Genomic DNA, 13611 nt, shown 5'->3' with positions numbered 1-13611 from the left:
CGCTAAATGTCTTCCTCCATCATTTGGAAGTCATTTATTCTGAGCCACTATAGAGAAACCAGAGGGCTTCTATTGGATAAAATGGACGGTTGCTGCACTCGCTGGTATGTAAGGTTCTAATACCACGGTAGACGGACGAAACTAAAGTCATTCTGCAAGAGAGCGACGCCCCGCACCGTGCTGTTTTCCGATCCACACGATTAAACCATACGTATTTCTTCCGGAGGAAGCGCCCAAGAAACGAGTTGTCACTGTTTTTAGTCTCCTGCAGAGGCGATAGCTACAGGAGGATTTCACGCAACTATAACAAAAAGTTCATCCTGACGGCCTTTAAGGCGTTAATGTTCCACGCACTGCAAACACTTTGGGGGGCTACAACTATGCTGTTCACTACTTGACTGTTACATACATGCGGCTTGATTGCGGTTCGTGGCCATACCTGGATCTTTGAGGAAGAGGTGAACTCACCTCGCCACCAATAGCTCCGTCGATTTCGTAGTTGCTACCCGACATTAATTCCGAATCGTTCCCGTTCGTATTCCGCTTGTAGGAGGGGAGATTTCTCCGGATTCCTCCTTGCTGCTTCCTTTTCGCCAACTTGTCCTTCTTGTCGATTTCTTTCTGCCTCCATCTCCGAATCGGTTACTTCATGACTTGGATCGTTCGTTCCTTCTTGCTCCGCTTATGCTTCTTCGTCGAAAGCTCCTCGACGATTTTTCGGAGCTTCGCCAATTCCTGGTCGACCCTTTCATCCGCTCCACTTCAGCCCGTAAAACTTGAATTTCCCGATCCTTTCGTCCTGATGCAATCGATTCTGAGCACCGGAAACCCCAGCATACGATTTTTCGCATGGACCCGGTCGTACTCCTTTTTCGCGTCAATGAACGACACGCCGGTGTTGACCTGATCCGGATGATTTCCTCCTCCTTCTGGAACAACCTTACATTTCTTGCTGTTCGACTGATCCCTTCGCCACAATGCAAACACTGCGGAGGCGATGCACAGCCGGCCTCGAGATCGATTGGGTGACTTTTCGAACAATTTCGACACCGTTCCTGCCCCTGGCAACGCAATTTTGTGACCGTACGCGAAACACTTGTAACAAACCATTGGGAGGGATAATACACACGGGTGGGAACTCGAAGCGAACCGAACCAAATATGCTTCGGATAACAGTTCCACTGATGGTCAAAATAAGGGTAGGTATTTACTCTTACCTTTCCATCCTGCCGTGTGATTCGGTGGACATTCGTCACGCCCGGCTGCTCAACTCCGTTTCAAGCAATTCCTTGCTCATGTTGATCGCTTCCGGGCAGCTGACAACGCATTTGACGAAATTCATCGTCGATGCAATTGAATCGCCACCTTGGCCATCAATCAGCTCCGTCATCTGCAGCAACTTTTGCACTTTCGCTTCACTTCGCACTTTCAACACGTACCGCGAACCTCTGTTTTCGGTGTACGTCTCGTCCAATTTTCCACCGGCGGCATGTTCCAGCGACCGCCCGATAACGAACGGATTGTCCGGGAACTTTCCTCCGTCTTTCGCCACCATCGACATCACCACTAATTGTCCGTGATTACTGTTCGGATCCAACCATTCCGGTAATCTTCTCCCGTTACCGGAATTCCCCCAGGGGGAGCGCATTTACAGCCGCATGGCAACAGGCCGAGCTCCCACAATCACAACTCCAGACAATCAATTGTCTTCACTCACGCACTAGAGGAATTCTTCTTCTCCTTCCACGCCACCGCAAAATCCTATTCGTTTAGGCACTACCAAACGTCGGCGAATCAATTCGAAACGACCACCACAACTTTTCACGGTTTTTGTTGTTTTCTTTCCCACCCGCAACGCCCTGCTGCACTGCAGCCTCGCCGACGGAATCACTCCGGCTCGCTTCTTCTCTTCCTTTTGCTGTCACACAACGCAATGCCAACGCTCACTGTGATCGCAACACGATCGCGGTTGAACACTCTTTCACACACTGACGGGTGGCACCGTCGAAAATAGGTCTCTCTCCTTTTCGCTTTTCCTTTTAGCTTCCGATTCGCACGTCTTATTCACTCGAAAACTATCACGCAACTGCATGGCTGCGCCAAACACTAGCGGCCACTTTTATACCCACTCGAGGGTGAGTTCTTCTTCCTCTCTTGCTTTTTCTATTCTTCCGTGGCTTCCGATTGGTTGCCTGCATCGATAGAGCATATAAAGAGGACTGCCTGGTTTTTTGACCCTCATTCTGTCGCTGCGTTTCAACTGATCCGTTTGGATTGAAAGCAAATTAATCATCATCTAACACAATGGGCCCGTACCAAGCAGACTGCTCGTAAGTCTACTGGAGGAAAAGCTCCTCGCAAGCAGCTGGCTACCAAAAGCCGCTCGCAAGAGCGCCCCAGCCACCGGAGGTGTCAAGAAGCCTCACCGTTATCGGCCAGGAACCGTTGCTCTGCGTGAAAATCCGTCGCTACAAAAGTCGACTGAGCTGCTGATCCGCAAGCTGCCATTCCAGCGTCTGGTTCGTGAGATCGCCCAGGACTTCAAGACCGATCTGCGCTTCCAGAAGCTCGGCTGTCATGGCCCTGCAGGAAGCGAGCGAGGCCTATCTGGTCGGTCTTTCGAAGATACCAACCTTGCGCCATCCACGCCAAGCGTGTCACCATTATGCCGAAGGACATCCAGCTGGCTCGCCGTATCCGTGGAGAACGCGCTTAAAATTCGGTCTTGCATTATAGTTGCCATTCTCAACAAAACGGCCCTTTTCAGGGCATAGAGCATTCCCTAAAAGAGTTGTGTGAGCAATTTTCCTTCAGTGTACCTAAAACTGTTGTTCCCCTGGGGGAACGATTACTTCCTAAAGCCCCTTGACCTTCCTCCTACCACCGAACGATCATACTCTCAACACTGATGAGGGAGGTACGTCAACCAAACCGACAACTCGAGTTGTCCCTTCATGCTTCGCTTTGCACACACTTTTGAATGTGCATCTCCAGCGCGGACTCATTCTCTGGTACCGCCGTATGTTTCCCCTTCTTCTTATGCTCTTTTCCGGATGCAGAGCTTTCCCAGCTCGCCTCCCCTTGTTGCTACAAATAGACAACTCGAACATCCAACATTGAAAGTTTGACCGTATGATTGAAACGTAATCTTTGGCTTGTTTACTTTGAAAACACCCTATGATAGTTATAATGATAATTGTGGGGTTTGGAAATTGATTGATTCCTTTTAATATTAGGAGCTCCTGATATAGCCTTTCTCGAATTAAATAATATAAGTTTTTTTAAAATACTACCTGCTTCATCAACTCTTCTATTGTCAAGCAGTAGATAGTAGAAAATGGGGGCGGAACTGGATGAACAGTTTACCCTCCTCTCTCTTCAGGAACAGCTCACGCAGGGGCTGGCTGTTTCAATGTTTTATGTTTCTGTTTCGGCAAATTGAACTCCAAAAATCGAAAGTTCGAGGTATCCGAACAGAACATTTTAAGAAGCCCAAACGTTTCCCCCCGGAATCTAGGAATTGATTCAGAAATGGTCATAATATGGCCGATATCTCTTCATCGATCCTCTCTGTGGCTAAATTAGATAAATCTGCAATATTTCAACAACAACTCTCTAGCGGTGGACTGGATATTGTCGTCCTGAAAAGGACGGTTTTTGGTTTGATGCACGCAGTGTAACTTATGCCTTCTTTTCGGTTTTCTTCGGCAGCAAGACAGCCTGAATGTTGGGCAGAACACCACCTTGGGCGATGGTAACACCGGACAGCAGCTTGTTCAATTCTTCGTCGTTGCGGATGGCCAACTGCAGATGACGGGGAATGATTCTGGTCTTCTTGTTGTCACGGGCAGCGTTTCCTGCCAATTCGAGCACTTCAGCGGCCAGATATTCCATAACGGCAGCCAAGTAGACTGGAGCGCCGGCACCGACACGCTCGGCATAGTTGCCCTTCCGGAGCAGACGGTGAATACGACCGACTGGGAACTGCAATCCAGCGCGGTTGGAACGGGACTTTGCCTTTCCCTTAACTTTGCCTCCTTTGCCGCGGCCAGACATTTTGTGGTTGAGTTTGAGTGGACTTGAGAAACAAACGTTCACGAAGCGTACGTAAGCGGTACTGATGGTGATTTCACCGGATGAGGGTATCTTTTATACATGCGTAGCCCTGCGCTCACTCATTAGGATGGTGCGAACGAAATGGATGAAGTAGCAAACGAAGCGAAGGGGCGGAACAGCGCTCACCATTCTACGGGTATAAAAGAGAACCGACTGGTTCGGTCGGGCATCAGTTTCAGTTTTCGTTTGGAATCTAAAACAACGTTAGCAGCACGATGGCACCGAAAACCAGCGGAAAGGCCGCGAAGAAATCCGGCAAGGCCCAGAAGAACATTGTCAAGGGCGATAAGAAGAAGAAGAAGCAGCGCAGGAAGGAAAGCTACGCCATCTACATCTACAAGGTGTTGAAGCAAGTTCACCCCGACACTGGCGTTTCGTCGAAAGCCATGAGCATCATGAACAGCTTCGTCAACGACATCTTTGAGCGTATTGCCGCCGAAGCCTCCCGCCTGGCCCACTACAACAAGCGTTCGACGATCACATCCCGCGAAATCCAAACCGCCGTCCGGCTTCTGCTCCCGGGAGAGTTGGCCAAGCACGCCGTTTCGGAAGGCACCAAGGCCGTCACCAAGTACACCAGCTCCAAGTAAATGACGACCGACACTGCGTTCAATCACACCAAACCAAAAGGCCCTTTTCAGGGCCACTATTTCAATCCCGAAAAAGAGTTGATTTTGAAAATCTGACACTAGACTGTTTTATCACACTATTGAACCGACTGAGGTAGTGTCACGGCGGTGACTTCATACGTGACAACACCCCCCTCTTATCAGTTTGAATTTATTCAATTCATTTTATTTATTCGATGTTATCAGTTTCAGTATTGATTAATTATAACGATTACAGTTGCAGAGATTTGGATCCCCATTCAGCTGCGTAATAAATAATAGGAACTTAATTGTTAAGCAGTATAGGGAAAAATCTGTTCACAAAAAAACCCTAGATCTAAGTTTTTCCATCCGTTTGAATTTAAAACAAGAAGATCCACTTCGTACGTTCAACATTTCTGCTGATTGCAAAAAAATGTTGTACCTTAACCACACTTCATTCACTAGCAGAACGTTTAAAGTTCAATATTTATGCTGATTGCCATGTTGCACCTTAACAACTTCATTTTTGCTATCGGTTGTGCTGCATGTTAGTAGTTTAGACAATTTTGACATCATAGGACTAGCTAGCTAGGCAGGCATGATGACAAGTTTCGTGGTTCGTTCGTTCTTCTTCTCAACGTATTGGAAAGAAGCTCATTATGTTTTCTAGCGTCCCATTACAAACGATCTCGTAAGAGCATCCCAGCAGTTCAGGCTATCATAATAACGTTTATCGAACAACAGTTGATGCAAATGGTATCGATCGGATAATCTCGATAATGCCATCAATCAGTTCCCATTGATGGGGCCCATTCACATAGTTCATGGGTGGGTGTGTTCTTCGAGATGTAACGGGTCAAACGAAATTGGGAAAACATTCTTATACACAATGGGTGGTGGGCGCGTTGCAAATGGTCATTGTTGGCGTTATGAAGTTTGCGAATGATGGTGACATGACACGTTGTGTGGTTGCCATTCGGCTTCCTGGCTCGGGTGTTGCTCAGTACTAGCACGGACAGACACGTTGAACAGCCCCTGAGGGCACTGTACACAAAAATATATCTCGATCGGGGGGAGTGTAGGGTGCAGTTTCTACACCGGGAACACGTGCCGTGGGGCATGTTAGGGACTTCCGAGAACAATTTGTCGCGAATTCAGCGCGACATGTCCGGTACTACTGCCGCCAGAAGAGATTGTATGGAATGTTCATTCGATGCAACTGCAGCTAGCAAAACCGATGCCTATTCGGGCAGATTTCGCACTAGCTCATTTGCAGATTCCACCGCAGGGAGGGTGCTTGCTTTGCTTGCTTGCTTCTTGAAGTAAAACATTCTCAGATAAGCTAGATCCATAGTAGCACGTGCACTGTCCTTTTCCAATGCAGTTGCCGCCGATGGCTGAGGCAATGCCAGCAATTTGCACACATTCGACCAACCAACAGTGCACAGGTGGAAGGTGATTAGTGTTTGGTGACATTGTTTTCCGGACAAAATGGCACAAACTTGTGTGACTGACGTCATAGTCGAGCCCAAGTTTTCGGTATGTTTGATGAAAAACATCAAATTAACATTGTTCAAAGTTTACTAAAACCAAACGCGTAACATCGCTCGTCGGCACTGGGAATGACTTTGTTTGAGGCTCATTAGGGGCCATTAGACACCGGCATACTGGCTATACCCGCATGTCACCGCAAAGAGCAACCATTCATGTTGCCAAATTCACCACCGCCGTGCAGGGTGGTATTGTTTCAATAGTTACTATTGATTGTTTTATCGAGCAAAGCCACACCATATGGCGCACGGGTGCTGTAAAGACATGTCTCAGCGGTGCTTCTCGCGAAACCGGCCCGATGTGGCGATGACGGGCTGCTAGCGAGACTCATGCACTCACCAAACGGACATACTAGACAGGCAAATACTTAGTGCGATTACCGGAAAAATGCGTTTTAAAAAGGTGTTACCAAAAATATGTACAATATTTCGCGAACAGTCATCCAGTGGACGACCATGTCTGCATCCCTAACACAGACGACGAAATCGAACACCGCACTGTTGCCAGAATTTCCGTCATTCATTCGTTTACTATCGCCATCGTGTGAGTGTTACTCTAGCTACCTATCGAGATGTCTGAAGTTGCCACTGAAGCCGCTGCCGCAGCCCCGGCTGCCTCGCCAGCCAAGACCAAGAAGCCAAGGGCCCCCAAGGGACAGGGCAAGCCGAAGAAGCCGTCGACCCACCCCCCAGTCAACGACATGGTTGTTGCTGCCATCAAAACCTTGAAGGAACGCAACGGATCGTCCCTGCAGGCCATCAAGAAGTACATCGCCGCCAACTACAAATGCGATGTCGCCAAGCTTGCCCCATTCCTCAAGAAGGCCTTGAAGAATGGCGTCGAGAAGGGCAAGTTCGTCCAAACCAAGGGCACCGGCGCTTCCGGTTCGTTCAAGCTGAAGGCTGAAGCTAAGAAGGCCGCCAGTGAGAAGAAACCGAAGAAGGCCGGCGAGAAGAAGGCCAAGAAGGCTACCGGAGAGAAGAAGAAGGCCACCAAGAAACCAGCTGGGGAGAAGAAGGCCAAGAAGCCAGCCGGCGAGAAGAAAGCCAAGAAGCCGGCTGCAGCCAAGAAAGCCAAAGCTGCTGGTGCCAAGGCTGCCAAAAAGGCCGGTGGTGTGAAGAAGGCTGCTGCTCCGAAGCAGAAGGCCACCAAACCTTCCAAGACCGCCGCCAAGAAGCCCAAGACCCCAAAACCGAAGAAGGCTGCCCCAGCCAAGAAAGCTGCCGCGAAGAAGACCGCTGCCAAGAAGTAAATTTGGGACAGCAACCGTACTGTTGTAAAACAGTATCTAACATCCAATCAGTCCTTTTCAGGACTACCATCCAAGTTTAGAACAAAGAGTTGCACAGTCAATGATATTCCATTTCCATTTATTTCCAGAGGGAAATAAATCCCCCCGAAAAGTTACGTGCACTTTGCCACTGAATGGCGAATTCTTCCCGAACCCTTTCGCAAATCAATAAAATTGGCCAATCATGCACCCCTTTCTCTGCCAGCAACTGTAAAGCCCGGACAGGTAGGCGAGCACTGGCTGGCACTCACTGTAGCGGTGCATCCGTACCCAAAGCAAACCTCCACTAGAGGAACAGCTTTTGATACACTCGAATGATTCAAGGATTTGAAGAAGTCTATCGACTTAAAGGCTCCCCCAGATCTAAGCGACTTTTTACGGCGACAGCGACAAAAAAACGTCGCGATTTCGCAGCGATTCGCGTCGTGTCAGTCAAGATGGTTCCATAGAAGAGTGCTTGCAGCGACACAACAACGAAATCGTGTCGCTGTCGCCGTAAAAAGTCGCGTAGTTTTGGGGGAGCCTTATTTAAATCGGGTTGAGATTCGTAGCGTTGCCTTGTGAAACCAAAACATGTTTTCGCGGCAACCTGGAATCGAACCAAGGACCTTGCGATCGATAGGCCCGTGCGTTTTTAATACACTCAGGCAAATGGACTATCGAAATACATTGGATGCACTTATGAAAATTCGCCACAATAAATCGGGTTGAAATTCATAGCTTTGCCTTATGAAACCAAACATTGGCAACAAAAAATGTTTCTCGCAGCAACCTGGAATCGAACCAAGGACCTTGCGATCGTTAGGTCTGTGCGTACACCACGCGCCTACCGACGCCTGGATGTGAGTTGATGCTAAAACGAAACATAAAGCGTTCGTATGTCAAAATGCAAAATGTATGCATTTCGATAGTCTAGTTCACAGGTCCGTACGTACCGGACCTACTGGGCAGGCTGAGTATCGACATCCCAAGTAGAGCGGTCAAGTACAGTTTGCTGCTAATAACCAAAGTAATCTTGACAGCTGATCCAGTATGAGCGAACTGCCACTATTTTCCTTGCGGAATAATCAAATTACTCTTGTGGATGTTGCAAATTAAGTTAATTGGCAGTAAAATACTAAGCCCAGGGATTGGCTTCTGAAAATCTCAATCTTTCGGGGCCAATGGGTCGACCTTGCTCAGTATGTTTGATTTTCGTAATCCAATGCTGTTCCACTATTCCAAAGATGAGAGCAAATCAATACAGTGTAACTGATTTTAAGCGTGATTGGCGAATCGAACGCCTCACATCCCCCATCGCAGTTTGGGTACGAGAGAAAGAGAGTGAGCACCGCCGCCATTTGCTTGCGTGCACCGAGAAAAATTTGCGGCTCGAAAATTTGGCCCTGAGCTCCTGACACTCAAATTGAAACCGGTAAATTAACTTCCGCCAGCTGTTACTACACGTGGAGCATTTCCGTTGGAGTGAACGCGTCTTCCATTATCAAAATTTTTTTGTGCTTCATTCTTTTGATTTATTTCGCACATGGGATTTGCGAATGCCTCTTCTTCTTCTCATTTTTCCTTGGCCGGCTTCTCACTTTCATTTTTTCTATGTGACCATTTGCTCACATGGCTTGTTGGGAAGTTGAACCCAGACACCTTCAGCATGGTTTGCTTTGTAGCCACCGACTTTACCACTACACTAAGGAAGGCCTTGACTGCTATTTATCAACATTATGCTCTTCAAAGTGCGTCTTACTGCCGAGTTTCAGACTAATTTGGCCGATGCCAAACTCCAGATGCCAAAATAAAATCAGTGTTTCATTAAATTGATGTTTCTCTAAAGTAATTAAATCTTAGGGTGAATAAAAAAATAAAACAAACCCACACATGTAGGCAGCATCTACCTTACCTATTCAATTTGTATCGATTAGTTAACTAAATGAGAGATTAGAAACTCTTAAAATGCTGTTCCCAAGAAATCTGGATTTATTGTGGTATGAATATTCAACAACTTAGGATTTTTTTTTGTATCCAATATGTTTGAGTGCAAAAACTTTCGGCAAGATTATTTTAGGCTAGTAAAACTTTTCTTTCAAACTCTTGAGTCAAAAAGTTAGAGCCAAGCTCAAAAAATCAAACAAACATTGTTTGGTACTACATTGCTAATTATTGAGAAAAGTGAAACCTTTTTAAGAAGTTAGTACCGTAAAATGGGGTGTTAAGGACTCGTGGGGTTTTAAGGGATTGAACTTCTCCATCAAGTTTGAAAAGTCACAAAAACGTCGGAAGTCGATATATCAGTCATCTGAAATGCTTGCTTTGTTCGGAGGATTGTGAGCTGCATTATGTGATCGGGATATCTATTAATATTAGGTATTGTGGAGTCTAGATATTGAAAACGATTCAAACCATTTTTGAAAGAATTTTATTGGCAAAAAAGATTTAACTACAAAACAATGAAACAATATTAACAAAACTATGTGAGTAACCCAGAACATAAGTATATTTAATTGAGATCACAACGCAGACAAAAGCTTTTGAAAATGTTATCTAGATTTCGCCTTTTAATATTTCTTATGGAAAAAGTTTCTTTTTGAAAGTTAGCGGGGTGTTAGGGATTATCTTTTCTACTACTTTTTCCAAGTTACAAAACTCGTTCGATTTATGCCGATATATGTTCCATTATACTTTAGGCTTGTTCCGTGAAGTAACACTGCATTGTAAAGGTTAAGGGGACTATTTTGTTTGTTACTGAATATTACTAAAATGTCTAGCCCTGAAAATATGGGATTTTTTTTTTTTTTTTTTTTTCTCAGAGGCACCCGAGTTGCGCGAAGAGTGAAACCAAATCTACCTATCGAACTGTCAAACTGTCTACCTATCGAGCAGACCAGCAAAACAAATAGGGGCTATTTTCGAAGACGAAGGAGAACAATCATTCAAAGAAGCAAATGCAAATATAGGTTATGATCCTGTTGCATTCAAGTATCAAAACCAATTCAAGACAATTTCAATATCGAGTTAGGGAGAGTTAACTGTACCGTCAAGCTACCATTCACCGTGCATTTAAGAAAAATTTGCACTTCAAAAAAATATAAAACTATTCCAAATAATTTGAAGCGTACTAGAATACCACTACGTAGCGGGCAATTATATAATAATTCAGGGAAAAATCTAAAACTAGTGATGCATAACAAAAAATTAGTCAAAAATTATGTTTGAAAATGTCATGTTAAGGTCGCCTCGTACCGTTCTATGTGTCACCATTTACCGTGCGTATAGTTTTCGTCATGATTTGATTTTGTATCTTGAAGAAACGTTGTTAATGGAGCAACTATGTTGCTAGTAGTGTGCGCATTCATTTTTAAGAGTATTCAAATCTTCATTTACAATAAAAACTATACAAAGTTTAAAAATTGGCTAAATTATTATTTTTTAATTAAAATCGTTATAGGAGGTTTGACTGTATTGTCCAAACCATTCCATATTCACTTAAATTCTAAATATGAAGTAGTTTAATGACGACATAACAATAAATCTAATATTATCGCATAATTTCATGCCTTTTACACTATACACGGTAATAGGATCCATATATATTGAAAAGGATCCATTCACCGTGCATTTGGGTTTCGACTGAAACACAATAAAAATTCTAATTTGCATTAAATCTCATTGCTCATACGATGAAATACATCTTACTAATAATATCCACAGTGAAAACTTGTTGAAATTTTGAAAAATTTCATACTCTATCGTTAAAATAAAAAAATGTGATTTTTTGGCGTTTCTACTAAGATTGTTGCAATATCTCGTTATCAAACAGAATTCACATGATTTTGTCTACATAAACTAGGTTTTTCAAAATTATTTGTGGCAAAAACTAGTTCGTTTCATCAGTTTTATTATTTGCTGACCAAAGAATGATTTGTGAAAATTGTATGAATATTCTGTAGGAATTTGTATATGTGCACGGTGAATGGAGGCCGCACGGTGACTGGTGACTTAACGGTATATAGGTTATGATCCTGTTGCATTTAAGTCTCAAAAACAATTCAAGACAATTTTACGAAGTATTGACAGTTTCCAGATTAATAACTATGAAAGATTTAGCAGTTAAAAGAAAACGGTTTGCGTTTGCAGGAGTTCCAAGTTCGATAATATTGATGTATTATCTGATTGAGGTTGAGCATAACTTATGAAAATGAATGAAAGCATCAAAGTTATTGATCAAAAAGATTATGTTTTGTGTTGGCAAAATATGGTTTCATTTGCGAAAGTCAAATTCCTTTACAACCCTGTTTTGCAGTTACGTCAAAAATCACACATTTTCATGATTATCTCAGAAATCTGCCATAGGATCCTCATAATTGTGTTTGGCACGCGACGAGAGAATCCAGTACTGACCCGATTTTGTCAGCCAATTTCAGATTTGTCAAAAAATTGGTATCGTCATGTTTTACCACGTACCCTCTTTAAAAGTCCATGTAACCATGTCGAAATTTGAAAAACGGGAACAAAATAAAATGACCCGATTTGGTCAGCCTAAAATTCATCGAGGGGCTGACAAAATCGGTCCTTACTGTAGTAGGGCTGTCCTTTGTTTAATTATTGACATACTAGAAGTTGCTTGAAAACACCCCATTTTACGGTAGACATTTCATCATCCACTTCAATACATTTCAATGAAACTGATTTTTCAAAGTCATAAATGCTTGTTGTGGTTTGTAGATTCGAAGCTTGGAAATGTTCGTTCAAAACGATTTTCCCGGTGACCTTCTCAAATTCCCGGTTTTTTCCCGTCGGTGGATTCAAATTCCCGTCTCTCACCCGGTTCGGTGATTCGTTTTCCCTTCGTTTCGTTTCGGGTGCGCGAACACAATTCCAGTGCTTGTAAATATTGATTGCAACCGCATCCATTCTCATAAGGTCAGTGTGAACATGATGAAATATTTGTTCGTCCATCGCATTGTGGAACCGAGCGAGGCAAACTAAGAAGTTCCTAACGCAATCCTAATGGAATTTGATGAGTGGTAATAGGTATAGGGAGTGGTACGACGAGCGTTCCGTACCTGACACTGAAGTCCGGAGTTGAGATGCATGCACGTGAGATTGGGGAAAGATGCACGCACTGGATTTCACCGGCGTGCATCATAGCGTTGTTGTTTTCGAACCGACCGAAGTACAACAAGTAAGTAACAACAGTAGTGCCACCCGGGAAAATGACAGTGCTGACTAGACTAGACTAGTATGTATATATATATTGCATTTTATGTGTCTTCCAATCGGAGAAAATTTTCTCCCCAAGCCACGCCACCGCCGGACTGCAAAAGCGTGTAGTGCTTTCCCATTAGATTACCCTTGCTTTTAGTGTGTGAACATTTGTCGTATCAACTCCTGATGAGTGTGTTTGGTGGCCCTGAAAAGGGCCGTTTGAAAGCGAAACTTTGGAATGCGATTTAACCTCCGAAACCGTACAGGGTGCGTCCCTGACGCTTCAGAGCGTAGACAACATCCATAGCGTAACGGTTTTACGCTTGGCGTGTTCAGTGTAGGTAACGGCATCACGGATGACGTTTTCCAGGAACACCTTCAACACACCACGAGTTTCCTCGTAATAAGTCCGAGATACGCTTGACTCCTCCACGACGAGCCAGACGACGGATGCGGGCTTGGTGATACCCTGGATGTTATCACGCAAAACCTTGCGATGACGCTGGCGCCTCCTTTTCCGATCCTTGCCTCCTTGCCACGGCCGTCATTTTGGATGAATTGGTTCTGTGTTCGACGACGGTAGTACTGGAACTGATGCTGCGCCAATTTTTTCATTATAAATTCATGTTTATTTGCAATTTTGGTTTACAAGTAATTGGTTCATGTCAAGAGGTGACCGATAGTCCTTCAGCTTTGGTCTTAAATTGGATTTTGATAGATGTTTGTTATTTTTGCGGTTTACCCTAGTTTTATATTGGCCGTATGGGCTCTGTGGTTTTAAAAGAAAATTTATCCTAGCTACTATTACATAGACTACAATAAAATAAAATTTGATAACCTAGGGGAACGAGTCCCGATGACCTG

At 44.4% G+C, this 13611-nt stretch overlaps 3 protein-coding genes and 1 pseudogene across 3 annotated transcripts; 3 read left to right on the top strand and 1 right to left on the bottom strand.

The window, feature by feature from the left end:
* Window positions 1-2090: 2090 nt before the first annotated feature.
* On the top strand, window positions 2091-3120 carry LOC110681404 (annotated as a pseudogene).
* Window positions 3121-3633: 513 nt separating this feature from the next.
* On the bottom strand, window positions 3634-4142 carry LOC110681406 (histone H2A). Its single transcript, XM_021857148.1, has one exon. It carries the CDS (start codon window positions 4054-4056, stop codon window positions 3682-3684), a length of 375 nt encoding a protein of 124 aa, XP_021712840.1. The 5' UTR covers window positions 4057-4142; the 3' UTR covers window positions 3634-3681.
* A 90-nt stretch (window positions 4143-4232) lies between these two features.
* LOC110681407 (histone H2B) lies at window positions 4233-4758 on the top strand. The gene has a single exon (XM_021857149.1). The coding sequence runs from the start codon at window positions 4332-4334 to the stop codon at window positions 4704-4706; it is 375 nt and encodes a 124-aa protein (XP_021712841.1). The 5' UTR covers window positions 4233-4331; the 3' UTR covers window positions 4707-4758.
* Window positions 4759-6101: 1343 nt separating this feature from the next.
* On the top strand, window positions 6102-7570 carry LOC110681405 (histone H1-like). The gene has a single exon (XM_021857147.1). It carries the CDS (start codon window positions 6829-6831, stop codon window positions 7507-7509), a length of 681 nt encoding a protein of 226 aa, XP_021712839.1. The 5' UTR covers window positions 6102-6828; the 3' UTR covers window positions 7510-7570.
* The last annotated feature ends 6041 nt before the right edge of the window (window positions 7571-13611 follow it).

Source organism: Aedes aegypti, unplaced genomic scaffold (assembly GCF_002204515.2).
Source record: "Aedes aegypti strain LVP_AGWG unplaced genomic scaffold, AaegL5.0 Primary Assembly AGWG_AaegL5_hic_scaff_812_PBJ_arrow, whole genome shotgun sequence".
NCBI classification, from domain to species: Eukaryota; Metazoa; Arthropoda; class Insecta; order Diptera; family Culicidae; genus Aedes; species Aedes aegypti.
Note: the sequence above shows the minus strand (reverse complement) of the source record. Positions and strands in the feature narration are given on the sequence as shown.

Excerpts from the sequence above, each read along its gene's own strand:
- LOC110681406 (XM_021857148.1), bottom strand. The coding sequence starts at position 4,056 with ATGTCTGGCCGCGGCAAAGGAGGCAAAGTTAAGGGAAAGGCAAAGTCC.
- LOC110681407 (XM_021857149.1), top strand. The coding sequence starts at position 4,332 with ATGGCACCGAAAACCAGCGGAAAGGCCGCGAAGAAATCCGGCAAGGCC.
- LOC110681405 (XM_021857147.1), top strand. The coding sequence starts at position 6,829 with ATGTCTGAAGTTGCCACTGAAGCCGCTGCCGCAGCCCCGGCTGCCTCG.